Genomic DNA, 14,525 nt, shown 5'->3' with positions numbered 1-14,525 from the left:
ACTAAAACACATTCTTTTGTAAAAAAATTTATAGAACTTTCAGATCCTTAGTTTGACTCTGGAATCCCACGAATGTTCATCCAATTTTCTCAAACTAGGGCTCTGATACCAACTTGTAACAACCTAATTTTTTGAACAAATTTTCATTTTTATTTTAGAAAAAACCTCCAAGTATCAGATAAACCAAAACAAGAAATCCTAGGTGTCTCAATTCAATCATCCAAGATCATATTATCAAAATGTATAAATCATAAAAAGATCTACGAGCCAGAGTGTACAGCCATACTTTCACCTTCCCGTCATCATCTAAGGTACCTAAAACACATTTAATCCACAACTATAAGAATAATGCTTAGTGATTTCTTCCCAATTCATACAACACAACATAAAAAACAATTGTGGGTTATAAGCAACCCCTGAGATTATTAGCAATCCTCATGGTTTAACAACACGTCCTTTGGATGAATAGTATGTTCAGGGGTTATCAGCAACCCTAGGGATTATCAGCAATCCTAAAGTATCATCAATGTAATTTAAAAAAAAACAACGAACAACAATAAAGACCCAGCTGGTCACAGAAATAAATACCTTACAAGTAAAGTAATGAGAATACTCAAATTGTGGATAATAACTAGAAACACAACAACTCTCACACATAGGGTCGACAAGATCAACAAGACACCTAACATCAGTACAATCATACCCTGTTAGCCTACACCCTTAAAACCCTAGATTGACCCAAAAGTCAACCACGGTCAAAAGTCAACCATTGTCAACTCCAGCCAATGGTCACGTCGTGACCACCCATAGGTCACGTCGTGACTAGAAAAGGACAAAATAGTCATGAACAAAACATATATATCACGACATAACATGCTATTGCTCAAATTGTGAGATCTACTCTGGCCAGCTTTGAGCATTAATATCTTAATCCTTTAAGCCATTCCTTGAGACTTCATAGAGGGTCTCCCTCAATTCTAAGGACCACGAAAATTGAATCTTTACAGTCATGCATGTCCAATACATGACTTGAACACCAACTAGGTCAATAACAAGATAATGGGATGAAGACACATGCTTGGTGTCAAAAACCAACACCAAACTTTAGATCTTAACTCCCACTAAAAGGAAATGCCTCAATGATCCTTAAAGTTGCTAACTTTATGGATCCCATTAACGCTACCCAACCTATCCATGAAAAAGAAAAGCATAAATCTTAGATCTAACTTGCATTAGAGATAAAGGAAGGAGCTTTATAACTTATAAAGGTCCAAAAGCATAGCAACAGGATGAAGTAGGAACTTAATTGCCAAAAGGATGAACCCAAGGAGTCTTCTTCTTCTTCCAAGGGATAAAAACCACCAAATAAGCTCTTTAAGGTCACTAATAGTGGCTAAGAACATTTTGGGTAGGAAGGAGGTGATGGAGATTAAAGGTATGCAAACCCTAGCTTCCCACTTCACATAAATAGGGAGCAAAACACGGAATTAGGGTTAACCTGATCTAATGACATGAACACCTATGTGTCATGTTATGAGCCTTAAAACGGCCACATGTCTCCGCCTAAAGTCACGTCATGAGACACTATCTTTTACATCGTGACTCTCTTAAATTTGGGTTTTTCATTCTTAATTTTTTTTTCAAAAATTGAAAGATTAACTTCACCAACTTTGAATAAGTGAGTTGATGTCTCACATGGCATTTAAGTCAACCAACTGGTCAACGTGGCACTTATATGGCATCCACATGGATTTTTTATGTTAAATGTTATTCTCTAATATAAATATTATTTTTTATTTTAAAGTCTCGCTCTCTCTTTCTCTTTCTCTCTCTCTCTCTCTCTCTCTCTCCATACAACTCACCTTCCAGCCACCACATAGTAGAGAATCTAGTAAGTCAAAACTTCATATGGTTTGTTAATGGTGACATGTCCGATTAAATGACATGGAACGTACATACGATCAACAACACTAATTTAGTAAGGGTATTTATATTTGATGTTGTAAATGTACTCTTTGATGATGTATTGTATTTCATTGATTCTTTCCCTTAGACAGTGTCTTAGTCTTGGAATTGATAAGGGTAGATAGAATAGATCTTCCATTGATGGATCTTTGGTTATGCAATGATTGTTGATGAGTGAATTTTTGAACAAATATTCGTTTGTGTAGTTGCATTCGGGTTCAAATTCGATAGGTACCAGGACATTGGCGAACGAGTCGGATATCTGACGGGGATAAGAAGAAATCTTGACACTCTTGTTCATTTTGATGTACTTCTCTTTGAAGATTTGTAACATTCGGACTCCCAGGTATATTATTTATTTATATATTTATTTTTATGATCTATTGAGAAACTCGACGAGTTGGTGCATCAACTCGTCAAGTAGAGACGAATTGACCATGTGGGTCTAATAACCAACTCGTCGAGTTGGCACTGTGAGATGAAACCCTGAATCTCAGGGGTTGGGGCCTATTTAAAGGAACTTATGTCCTCATTTCCGCCTCACCAGCTACGCAACTCCCCTGTGTGAAACCCTAATCGTCCATTGAGCTAAGAGAGAGTGATAGAGCTAATATTTGAGTATTTTGGTGATTCTTTTGGAAGGGAAGAAGTGAGTTACAAGCAAGGAACAAGGAAAAGCTGTGGGATCCAGTATTCTTTCACTTGGAGTTTATGTTCGAAGGTAGAAGCCATCACCTTGCTCATCATGTTGTTTAGATCTTGTTAATGAGGAACTTTTGGGGCTTTTTTCCATATTTCCTTGAGATTTGGTATGACTTGTGCTTGCCAAGCATTGAGACATCAGATCTGGACCTTGTGAGGTCCATAGAGGCTAAACGTTCCAGCTTTATCCAGTAAAAAAAGAGTTATTGTGCTTAAACACTTTAGTTAGAGCTTGTAGTAGCATTATGGAGCAAATATGCCATGCATGAATGTAAAGATCAAAGATTTACATGCCATTCGAACCTTTGGAGTGGTAGATCTGGTTTAAAACGGCCGAATGAGATTTTGACTTTAGGGACTCGACGAGCCGGCTAGGGTTTTCCCCGACGAGTCTGGACAAGGGTGACTCGGCGAATTGATGAGACAACTTAACAAGTTAAGTTGGGTTTTCGCAACGTTCTGAGGAACAATGTGGACTTGGCGAGTCACATAGGTGCACTCGGCGAGTTGGCTCAACATGGACTATTGACTCGAGTTTGACTTCTGTTAACTTTAGGGTTTGGTCAATCATGAGTCATGGTGACCATGGAGGGGTAAAATGGTCTTTTTTTCCCAATCCAAGAGTTAGAAAGGGTAAATAACTTAGTTTATTTATAATTTGTGATTAAGGTGTTAATTAGAAATAATTATCATATGTGATTAGGCAGAGGCTATATTCGGTGATTCGTGTTTGAGGAGTACACATTTTCTTAGTCTACTTACGAGGTGATTCTTTTCACTATACTTACCAAGAGTGGTATCTTTGTGCGACTGGAGGGTCCTATGTGTTTACTTGAGTTATATGATAGTATGCATTTTGTTTGTGTGATATGTATGCTATATTTTGTGCTTACTGAGATAGGACCGGAGGGTCCAAACCGAGTTGTAGGACCGGAAGGTCTTCACTGAGATACTGGCCTGGAGGGCCCAAACCGAGCTGTAAGTCCGGAGGGTCCTCACTGAGACACATGACCAGAGGGTCCACACCGAGACGCATGAGACCGGAGGTTCCATGTCGAGTTATAGCTATGAGAGGCTTATTATTTGTGTATGTGATATTTTGGGGAACTCACTAAGCTTCGTGCTTACCGTGTTATGTGTTAAGTGTTTCAGATACCTCTCAGGACCGCGAGAACGCATCGACATGATCGTATACACCTGTCCGAGACAATGTTGAGGATTTTTGGATTTGACTTTTATTGTGGATTTATGTTGACTTTTGAGACAGTTTTGGTTTTTGTGAAATATTATAAAAGTTTGTGTTTTAAAAACGAGAATTTTGGTTTGAAAATTTACGGTGTAACAAGATTTCTCGATTATGCAAGAAATTTTCATATTCAAAGATTCTTCTTGGATTTTTTATCACAAGTTATCGTGATCTAAATCAAAATTGAAGCCGAAAAAAAAATAGTTTAAAAGTTATCAAAAAGACTTTTGTTAATGGCGGGGAGATAAAATTGAGACTAGATTAGGGTTGATTTTTGGTTGCGGTTTTCAATTATGAGTTTTGGGAGAAACTCTATTAAGGTTTTGAAGGAAATAAAGATGAGTTGCGACCAAGATGAGAGGTGGAGAGTTTAGATGTTGATGAAATGTAGATGAGAATGAAGAGAGTTGTGGTGAGTGCTAAGAAGAACAAGCTTCTAAGTGCATCGGAGACTTCTTGGCCGAAGAGTGACTACCGTAAGAAAAATGAAATTTCCATTGAGCGTAAAGCAATCGAAGAAATGAATTCCCAGTAGTAACAGTATATCGTGGAAGATGGTATGGACATTTAGTTGCTAACAAGGTAGCTACATTAGCTTTGATTTCTTAAGTGACATGTTAGACGTGTTTAATAAGTAAGGGTGACATCCATTTTATATTCTGAAAAGGAAAAAAATAACCTTAGGGATTGTAAAAAGCCCAAATTTCTCTTGGTCTTTATTCCCTTTCATAAAATTATGTTTTACCAAGAATTACTCTTTTACCTACATCATATATATATATATATATATATATATATATATATATATATATATATATATATATATATATATATATATATATATATATATATATATATATATATATATATATATATATATATATATATATATATAACCTCTTTGAGAAGTATGTATTCTTCATAAAAGACTTTCTCCACCAACCAAATTCTTATGAACCACATATACACATCAAAAATAAAAAAGAAATTTGAAAAATAAAAGAAACTGTGTGAAAGAGACCTTGGTTTATATTAAATAAGAAATTAAAATAAAATAATATAATTATATATACCATCTTAATTCATCTTCCGCTTCATCTTTTCATCTTCCACACACACTTTTTGCAATCATCTCTCTCAAGTGTGCGTAAGGATTTGCCAAGTCAATAGATGATTAATTTATTGCGTTCACATGATGGACCATCGAAGAAGAAGCCCTCCAAGAAACTCCATGGATGAACTCCCATGACAAAATCACCACTGTTCAACTTCCGCACCATCTGCAGATCCTTCTAATTTCATCTTTTATATATATGTATGTACATACATGCACATGTATGTATATATATGCATCAAACCCTAGTTAGGTTTCTGTAAATAAGCTTCTTCGAAAATGGACTCCATTTTCAATCTTGAAGAAACTGAAAGATCCAGTAGGCTTCGACAAATCATGGAAACGTTTGGTTTCACTTACGTCTGCCTCTGGTCTCACTTTCCCAATCCTTCCAAGTACATCTCTCATGCTAACTCGATTGTTTTTGTATTCGTACATACACACATACATACACAAAATACAAATGTTAGTATGGATGTATGTAGTATGTATGTATGTCTGTATGCTGTAAGCATTTCTCTGTTCTGATAGCCATGCAAAAATCGCAGTTGTCTGATCTTCATTGACGGAACTTACAAAGAAGAAAACAAGCAAGAAAGCTCATCATCTGGGAGTCTAGCCATGAGGTCATTTATTGACTACCAGAAGTCAATTTTCTTGATTGACGATTACAGTGGGTAAGAACAAGAAAAAATGATTTTTCTTTCCTATAATGAGTGCTATTTGAACTTAATTATATGTTTTCTGACGATGGGTTAATTAATTTATTTCTTTGTGTATATAGAGGCGTTCCAGGGTTCGCATTCATGCACAATCTACCATACATGGAGCGGAAAGGGTTGGAGCTTTTAAGATTGGCATCGAATCCAGCACAATTACAATTTTATGAAGTAATTATACTTTAAACTGATTAAGTTTTTATCATCTTGATGGGAATTAATTTATCTTGATGCATGCATTGAAGATTTGAAGCCAGCTAATCTGTGTATCCCTACTTTTACTTGCAGGAAGCTAGGATTAAGGTATGTCAAGTGTGTATTTTAAGCTCAATATTCGTTCCATTTAGCTCCTTTCCCCGCACTTTCTTTTAGGATACAAAATGCTGGTTGTTCTCCATCAAGATCTCGATGGAAACGAAAATGGATAAAAGCCGATAAATCTATTTTTAGTATTTGACTTCTTGATCACACTGCATGCATACACATATATACACTCATGATGACAAACTTCCATTGCAGACTGCAATTTTTATGGGGTGCAAGAATGGTGAAATCGAGCTTGGCATGTCCAATGGGTCCTCCCTGCAGGTCAGATACTAATTTCTTAGACTAATGGTTCTCATCTTCAATGGCATGCACCCTCGAACAAAAAGAATGACTTATTATTCCCATTTTTATCTATATATTTATTTAACTCTGCGTGTTTTTAATGTAGACTAACTTCGAAATTGTGCTGAAGAATCTGTTTCCTGGCGATTTCCCTCAAGAATTGCTTCCCCAACCAGTTGTTCAAGCTCGACCTTCATCTTCTTCTTCATCTCTTAGATCATTATCCATGGACAATAGCACCGAGCACTCACCTTTTGTCTTCAACATGCTTCAAACAAGTTCTTATATGCCGGAAATATATCCTATTGAAGAAGCATCTTTGGATCGACAAACACCAAATCAAACACCATCTTCTTCAGCAATGAGATCAGAAGACCCTCTTCAACATGCCCTATATCAAATTAGAACCAATAAGTTGATACCTTATAGAGAACATGAAGAATCTGTAATGACACAAGCAATTCTTGCAGCCATTTCGTCTTCTTCTTCTCCATCTTGTTCTTCCTCTTACCATCTTCAAGCCCCTCGAGTTGCTACTGCATTTAAGAGATATCGATCGTGTTTAGGGTGTACAAAACAACGAGTTCAAAGTCGCCAGAATCTTAATAGAAGATCGCTTTCATTCTTTCGAAATCTAAGTGAGGCTCGAGCTCAACAAAGTCAAATGATCCAAACAACCCGACCTACAAGCAATCAACTTCATCACATGATAGCAGAGCGTAAAAGAAGAGAGAAAATCAATGAAAGCCTCGAAGCTTTGAAATCACTACTCCCTCCGGGGTCGAAGGTATTATATCATTGATCATCATCTTGTACCGCATCATATTCATTTCTTTGCCCATCAAATTAGCACAACACACAATCATACATTCATTTCATATCATGTCAAAAGTTAGGGCATCCACAATGGATTGAACTCTATAGAGTTCAATGGAGTGTCACATCATCATTCATTATTCCATACAATTCTATTCATTTTTATCAAAAATGCATTAAACTCTACAAGTTCTATGAAACATATTAAAAGAATATTTATTTAAAAATTTAAATATTTTTCCTTTTTCCCATTGAAGAGTTCAATGGTCATTGAACTCCAAATCCAATGAATGTCAAGGTGAGATTTCACAATGATGAAGTTGTATCCATTGAATAACAAGTATACATAACACCTCATTCAACTCTTCTATTAAACTCCCCATTGTGGATGCTCTTAACACGGAGTCCAAAGAAAATGGTAAATGTTTTTTAACTTATATGATTTTATACTAAAATTTTAAACATGTATATTAATTAATGCATGTCATCTTCGTACGACCGGTGTCGGCGGAATTCGGAGAATGATTATGTATATGTAAGACGCATTACTTAGAAGTCTTCTTGTAGCATAAAACTACAAGCTTAACAATATTTTCAATGGTTGTATATGCGAATTCTTTGCTCCATATGAAAAAACATTTATCCAGTTGGTATATATCACTTGATAACGTCTTGGTTTTCTATTCAAGCTAATGTAATCTTAATACAAAAAATATCATTTTGAAAACTTTTGCTCTAGGAAACCTAATAAAAGATTATAAAACTCATTAAATCAATCATTTATATAAACTATAAACCATATTTTAAAATTTCATGGTTTAATTTAGTAATAAATATTTGTTGATCATTTATTATTTATGAGATTGAGATTCCAAAATCAGTAAATTGTAACTGATATTCTGTTTTTTCGGCTAATGAACTTTAGAAGGACAAAGCATCAGTACTATCAAAAACAAAAGACTACATAAATTCTTTAAAATCTCAAGTTAATGAGCTTAACAGAAGAAACAAGATTTTGGAGGCTGAGCATTCTAGGAAAGAAGCACTTAATCAAGATTCCGGTAACATCTCCGGCGAGAGACTAACAGTCAGAATCATGGACATTGGTGAATCAACTTCGGAGTCACGAGTCATGGAATTGGAATTGAATGTCAGAGGGGACCTGATTCTTGTGGATTTGGTGGGTCGTGTGTTGGAATTCATCAAACAAGTAGAGAATGTAAGCGTAATGTCAGTAAATGCTGGGACACAAAGGACGTTGGAGACAGAAGCTTTAACCAATCGAGTTGTTTTGAGATTGAAAATTCAGGTATTTTTTTATGTTGCATGTAGAAGTTTGGTTAATGGAAATAATGATATTTCATATACAAATAGAATATTAAAAGGGATATATTGAACATAAAAGAAACCTCCTTTTAGTAGATTTTTATATCACGGAAAATAGTTTCAAACTCAATGTTTAAGACGATTTGATCGATGTAAGTCAGATAAGAAACTCACGAGCCAAAATAGAAACCGATGGAAGTACTATGCTCTTAGTGGTTCATACATCCATACTATTATATATGTTAACCATGCATTCAGTACTATTAGTCATTTAATACTCATTCATTTATTTTTTAGCACCATAAAATTAGAAAGTTTCCTGTGATTAAAATATGCGTATATTATTTTTAAAGATCGATGACAAATATGAACATTCATGTATATCATTTAAAATCAATAATTCAAAGTAGGTAGTTTCTGGGAACATGTTCATTAAGCTTTTTTGACAATTCAATTTTGGGAATCAGAAGATAAGCATAAATAATGGGGTTTTAACTTTTAACTTTTAACCATCTTGGCTTTATTATAAAGCAATAGTCATTTTTATGAAAATAAAGATAAGAAAATATTTTATCTAATAAAAGTGATAAGAAAATTTATGTCCACCTAATATGATTATAAATTTTAAGAATATTTAATGTAGGATCATTTGTATTTATTTTTTAAAAATTCGGTATTTAATATATTATATTATCAACTATTTACTCTCTTATACTTGGCTTTTTATGTAGGGAAACGAATGGGACGAATCATGGTTCCAAGAAGCTGTCAGGAGGGTTCTTGACGATCTGGCACAATGACGTGTCACAATTATCTTTTTTATCACGTGGGGCTAGTAATATGATGTGCACAATGTTAAAAAAGCTAACAAAAATGTTTATTTTGAAACATTATTAACGTGGAAAAGTGAATAATGTTTATTTTAATATGAGATTCAGTAGAGTTTGATTGTGAACAATAGCGGGGTATTTTTGGAATTTTATTGAGTCGTAGAAGGCCAATTTTTCTTTAACTATGTGATGCTTGTTGTTTTTTAGAATTTATAAACAATATAAATCCATCAATTTTTCATATACTGATTAAAGATAGTGTTAAATATTGTAATTATATGTTTGTGTTGTATGTTTTAAAGAGTATGGGGTCATTTATTTAAATTATATGTATTAGTTGCTACACCAATATATTAAATGAGTTAATTTAAAAAAAAATTAAATATGATGGTCTAAATAATTGAGAACGTTGAATTTATAAGAAAATAAAAAAAAATAATGAATTATTAAAATTGAAATGTTTTTATTTTTTAAATTTAAACAAATATTTAAATAAATAAACAGAAGAAACCAATAAAGTTTAATTTAAATTTTTTGAAATTAAAAAGTAAAGCTCATTAATAAATTGATATCAATTTATAACTATATTTATTACAATTAATATATTAAAATATTATATGGAATTTAATAAAATAGGAAAATCAATAAAATGACATGTGAAAAAAAATTAATTTAAAACTATCACAAATTGACATTTATCAAATTAAAGGAGAGTATGTCATGTGACAAAAAAGTTTTTTATTTATTACGGAGGATTGAGATAATACATCATTATGCTAACCATAATGGGTATTTTCACAAATCTATCACTGTGTCGAGCCACACTAAAACTCTTTCGACCTAACCCTTTCACAACGCAAAACTTTTTTGTTGACCTCTCTCCTCTTCGGCCATGAAAACAATTTACTCAGCCCTACCACTGTTGGAAATATATATATATATATATATATATATATATATATATATATATATATATATATATATGATTTTCACTTGAAAGAAGTTGAGCCTTTGTCTATATCTCTCTAATAAACATTATTAGAATATTTTAGGTTGGAAAGATAATAAAGGAAGATCAAATGTTTGAGGAATAATAAGATGTTGCAGCTCTTGCAGTTGACATGGAGCACTTGCTGAAAGCAAGTTGGACCATCATGATTTAAGATGGTACATTTAGATCATATGTGGAGCATCATGGATATTGTTCGCTCATCTCAGGTCATTGGAGCAGCATGACCACGTTGATGGATCACCAAGATTACACATGGTGCATCATCTTTAATGATGGTGCATCCAAGTCCTCAATGGCACATTCAATTCGTTCTATGGCACATCATGTTTCGTGTTTGCACATCTTCCAGTCCAACACACATTCCAACATTCAAGAGCAACTTATCTTGATCAATGACACTTATAGAAGTTGATGACATCTTAAAAGATACATTCCAACATTCATGGGAAGATCACATAAAGTACTAATTGGAAGGCCATGAAGGTGATATTTGGACTTATATTTCCATTGGATGTTATACTCCAGAATTCCTCAAGAAAGACAAAATTCCTAAACCCAATGTTTCTCTTGAAACTTCAAAAAGCATCTATGAATCTGTTTCTTTTGGTGCTCAAGCTCATTAAAGGTGAATGAGGAAATTTGAGGCTAAGGAAATGCAATAACTTTTTTTTGGATTTCCACATAACATTTATGAGCAATGTCCTGATGAAGGTAAGGGTTCACCCTTTGTTGTATGGAATGCATTAAAGAAACAATTCAAAGGAACTGACAAGATTCTTACCAATAGGAAGAAAGCCGCCTTATTAGATATAGACAACTTTAAAATGATACCTAACAAAACTCTTTTTGATTCATAAGTATAACATTGTTATCAACAGGGTGAATAAGCTCAAAGGAGAAATATTGTAAGAGGACTTCAATCTGGAATTTCTAAACAGCCAGTCTCCTAAATGGGATACAATACACATGATCATGTTGCAAACTTCAACCAAATTTGATATTATGTCCTTGTATAATCTGTATGCTAATTTGCAACAACATGGGCCAAAAGTCACCAAGCAAGCCCAAGGAACTCCCTTTGATAATCAAGGCCTTGTCTTAGGAAGCTCAGAAAGCATGAAAAATAATTCTCCAAACTTGATTGCACATCATAGCCTAATTCCATACCACTTTGCTTATTAGTTCGCCAACTAAGGATATGGAGGATCTCCATATCAAAATTCGAGTATGGCACAAAAATACAGTCAGAATTTATTCATGTTAACTCAACAACCTCTTCAAATAACAAATTCACCAAGCATTCATAGGAATCACAATGGAACATATCCAATCCAATGAGGAAGATGAGTATGAAGAAAGTTTGGCACTTCTAACCAATTTCAATCCAAACTTCAATAAGTTTGTGAACAAGCCAACTGGGAACTTCAGAGCACAAAGTTATCAGCAACCTCGACACTATCGTCAAAACTCTAGCAATTTCCAAGGAGCAACAATCAACAAAGCTTCAACTCTGTAAATTCCACCAGGAAGGACTACACTTCTTAGAGTTTGAACCAACCTTAGAACTCAAACCAAAAAAAGTACAACTCCCAAAATTCAAACTGTAATAGTTCCAATTCCCAGAGGTCAAATACGCCAGTTTATGATAACAAGCTAAAATCATATAGAGATGATGAAGTAATCAGGTGCCACAAATGCTAGTGTGAGAATGACATTGCTAAGGATTGTAGAATGAATATCAATAAGGTGTAAGATGAAACATACTACCTTTAAAAGGCGGAAAAGATAAAGAAGCAATCAAAAGACAAAGCTTTCATGAGTATGGAGACACCAAACATGGAAGTTTAGGAAACAGATGATGAAGCTGATCAAGTAATGGAAACTAAAACTTACAAGAACTACTACTGGTTCATGGCTGATAATGACAAAGAGCATTCTCCACTTCATTATGAAGTTGCGGAGAAGTTACACTTCATGCTTCGTGATAATCATTTAACAGTTGAACCTTTCTTACCTGACACTAACCACATTTTTGAGATAATCAAAGAATGTGTGGTTAATGTTGAATATCAAGTCAATGACTACAAAGATGAACAAATTGCTACTCAATTCATGTTGGAGGAATTGATATGTTGTGTGGCTAAGTGAGAAAGAAACCTTGAAATCAAAACTGAGGAATATCTAATGTCAGTTGAACAATATGAACTATTATTGAATCAACGAGACATCATTTCTAAGCACAATCATGAAATGTACGCTCAACTTCAAACAAAAGTAAATAGTTATAAGGCATAAAAAACCTTTCTTGAAGAAAACACAAATGCCATTTTATGTGGAGCAAAACCAACATGGATCAAATATGGAATTGGTTATGAGGAAATGAGCAAAGAAATCATAAGCACTAATACTCAACCATAATTGATGTCATGTGATCGAAGTCTTTTCATTGGAAACAACGAGGATACGAAGAAGTGATAATATGCAGTCCTGATGCAATTGCCACTTCATTATCAAACATCCCATTAAAAGTCACACCATCCTGTGATCTTCCAGACTAGAACAATGAGTCTGACTCTCCATTTGAAAACCGTACTGAGGAATTTTTCGATTCAGAAGATGCTACTTCTGAAAAATCTAAAATTGTAGCTCTACATTTGATGATAAGAGATCTATATCATATGAGCCAATATGATACTCCAAGATTGAACCCATTTGTTTCTTTATTCAAGAAGCATTCCCAACACTTGGAGCTTTTATCTCTATATCAAAGAACTTCAAACATAAAAATTCCAAGAAAAAACAAATTAGGAAAACTATAATGCAAGTCAACAAGGATGAAACCTTGAAGACTATGAATTATAAGAGAAATGTTGTTTAAATACTTAAAAGACCTTTCATTCCTATAAATATCACTTCACCCGGTCCCAAACAACTAGAGACAACTATACAGTCAAGTACTGTCTCTAAACAAAAGGGAAAAGAGAAAATTGAGGTCCCAAAATAACAAGGTCCAGCTGAATTTCATCCAACAAAACATAAAGTGGTTAGGTCTACAAATGATGAGAAAGAGAAAAACAAAAAGAAAGTACCAAAGAACAAGCCAAGTCATGGGAAGACTAGACACAAAAGTCATCCAACACCTCAAAGGATCAAAAAGTAACTCTTTCAAATCATGGTTTCTCAAACAATGGATTTCCTCACCAAACTGGAAATCACAGACAAAATAATTTTAGACCTAAGAGTTATCTTGATTTGTCTAAAATTATGAGACCTACTCATACTAACCTATTCATGTATCCAAACAGCACTCACCGTATGAGTTCTATTCTTGGTCCATTTTGTGGTTTTACTCCATTCATTGGTAGGAAACACATGTTTGGGGAAACCCAGGGTTTCCAATGATCCATCAGTTTAAGGAAAATTCCTAGTTTCATATGTATGATCAATTTGGAATGCCTTTGATTATCGTTTTCCTTTTCCAGGAATTCTAATATTCACCGTCTTTCCTACATCCTAAACCTCAAAAGAAGACCACAAAGAAAGTCAAAAATAAGGTCTCTAAAAAAATAAGACAAAACCAAAAAGGTTAATGACGAATAAGAATAGATTTTCCCAACTCCAACAAGTACAAAGAAATCTAACACCCAAGGGCCCAAAAAAACATGGGTACCTAAATCTTCTCTCTAATTGTAGGCTTTTTGTGTAGAAGTACCACACTACGATACATGGTACATTGATAGAGGATGCTCTAGGAACATAACTGGGCACAAGGGATATCTCAGGGATTTCAAGATCACAAATCCAGATCAGTATGTTACTTTTGGAAATACCATAAATGGAGAAGTTATAGGACGTGCAAACATCTTGAACGAGATTTTACTGTTAAACATGTAGCATATGCAGATGGTCTTAAAAGTAACCTTATTTGTGTTGCACAACTATGTGACAGTGATCATGAGGTTTTGGTCGCCAAAACCAAGAGTTTGATTATGGATACCAACAAGCACATACTTTTTGATTCCCTGCGAAATGGAAATATGTATCCTTTTAATATTGACCTAATTGAGGGTACCTCAAATATTTGTCTTCTTTCCAAAATTGTTTCTGATGTCAGTTGGTTGTAGCACAGAAGAGTTTCACACCTAAACTTCGGTGATATCAACAAAATAACTGGAAAAGGATCTTA

At 34.1% G+C, this 14,525-nt stretch overlaps 1 protein-coding gene across 2 annotated transcripts; it reads left to right on the top strand.

The window, feature by feature from the left end:
* Positions 1 to 5,025: 5,025 nt before the first annotated feature.
* Positions 5,026 to 9,593, top strand: LOC111905512 (putative transcription factor bHLH041). Of its 2 annotated transcripts, XM_023901196.2 has the most exons (8): positions 5,026 to 5,422; positions 5,576 to 5,704; positions 5,812 to 5,917; positions 6,035 to 6,049; positions 6,266 to 6,334; positions 6,462 to 7,142; positions 8,097 to 8,480; positions 9,229 to 9,593. In XM_023901196.2, exons 1-8 carry the CDS (start codon positions 5,307 to 5,309, stop codon positions 9,295 to 9,297), a joined length of 1,569 nt encoding a protein of 522 aa, XP_023756964.1. In that variant the 5' UTR covers positions 5,026 to 5,306; the 3' UTR covers positions 9,298 to 9,593. The 2 variants fall into 2 exon arrangements, with proteins under 2 accessions (XP_023756964.1, XP_052621533.1); XM_052765573.1 differs by lacking the exon at positions 6,035 to 6,049.
* The last annotated feature ends 4,932 nt before the right edge of the window (positions 9,594 to 14,525 follow it).

Source organism: Lactuca sativa, chromosome 7 (genome assembly GCF_002870075.4).
Source record: "Lactuca sativa cultivar Salinas chromosome 7, Lsat_Salinas_v11, whole genome shotgun sequence".
NCBI lineage: Eukaryota > Viridiplantae > Streptophyta > Magnoliopsida > Asterales > Asteraceae > Lactuca > Lactuca sativa.
This window is presented reverse-complemented; position numbering and strand designations above follow the sequence as displayed.

Bases quoted from the DNA above. Each gene is read 5' to 3' on its own strand.
- LOC111905512 (XM_023901196.2), top strand. From the start codon at position 5,307: ATGGACTCCATTTTCAATCTTGAAGAAACTGAAAGATCCAGTAGGCTT. The intron at 5,423-5,575 runs GTACATCTCTCA...CAAAAATCGCAG, and splicing joins CACTTTCCCAATCCTTCCAA to TTGTCTGATCTTCATTGACG. The intron at 8,481-9,228 runs GTATTTTTTTAT...CTTTTTATGTAG, and splicing joins TTTTGAGATTGAAAATTCAG to GGAAACGAATGGGACGAATC.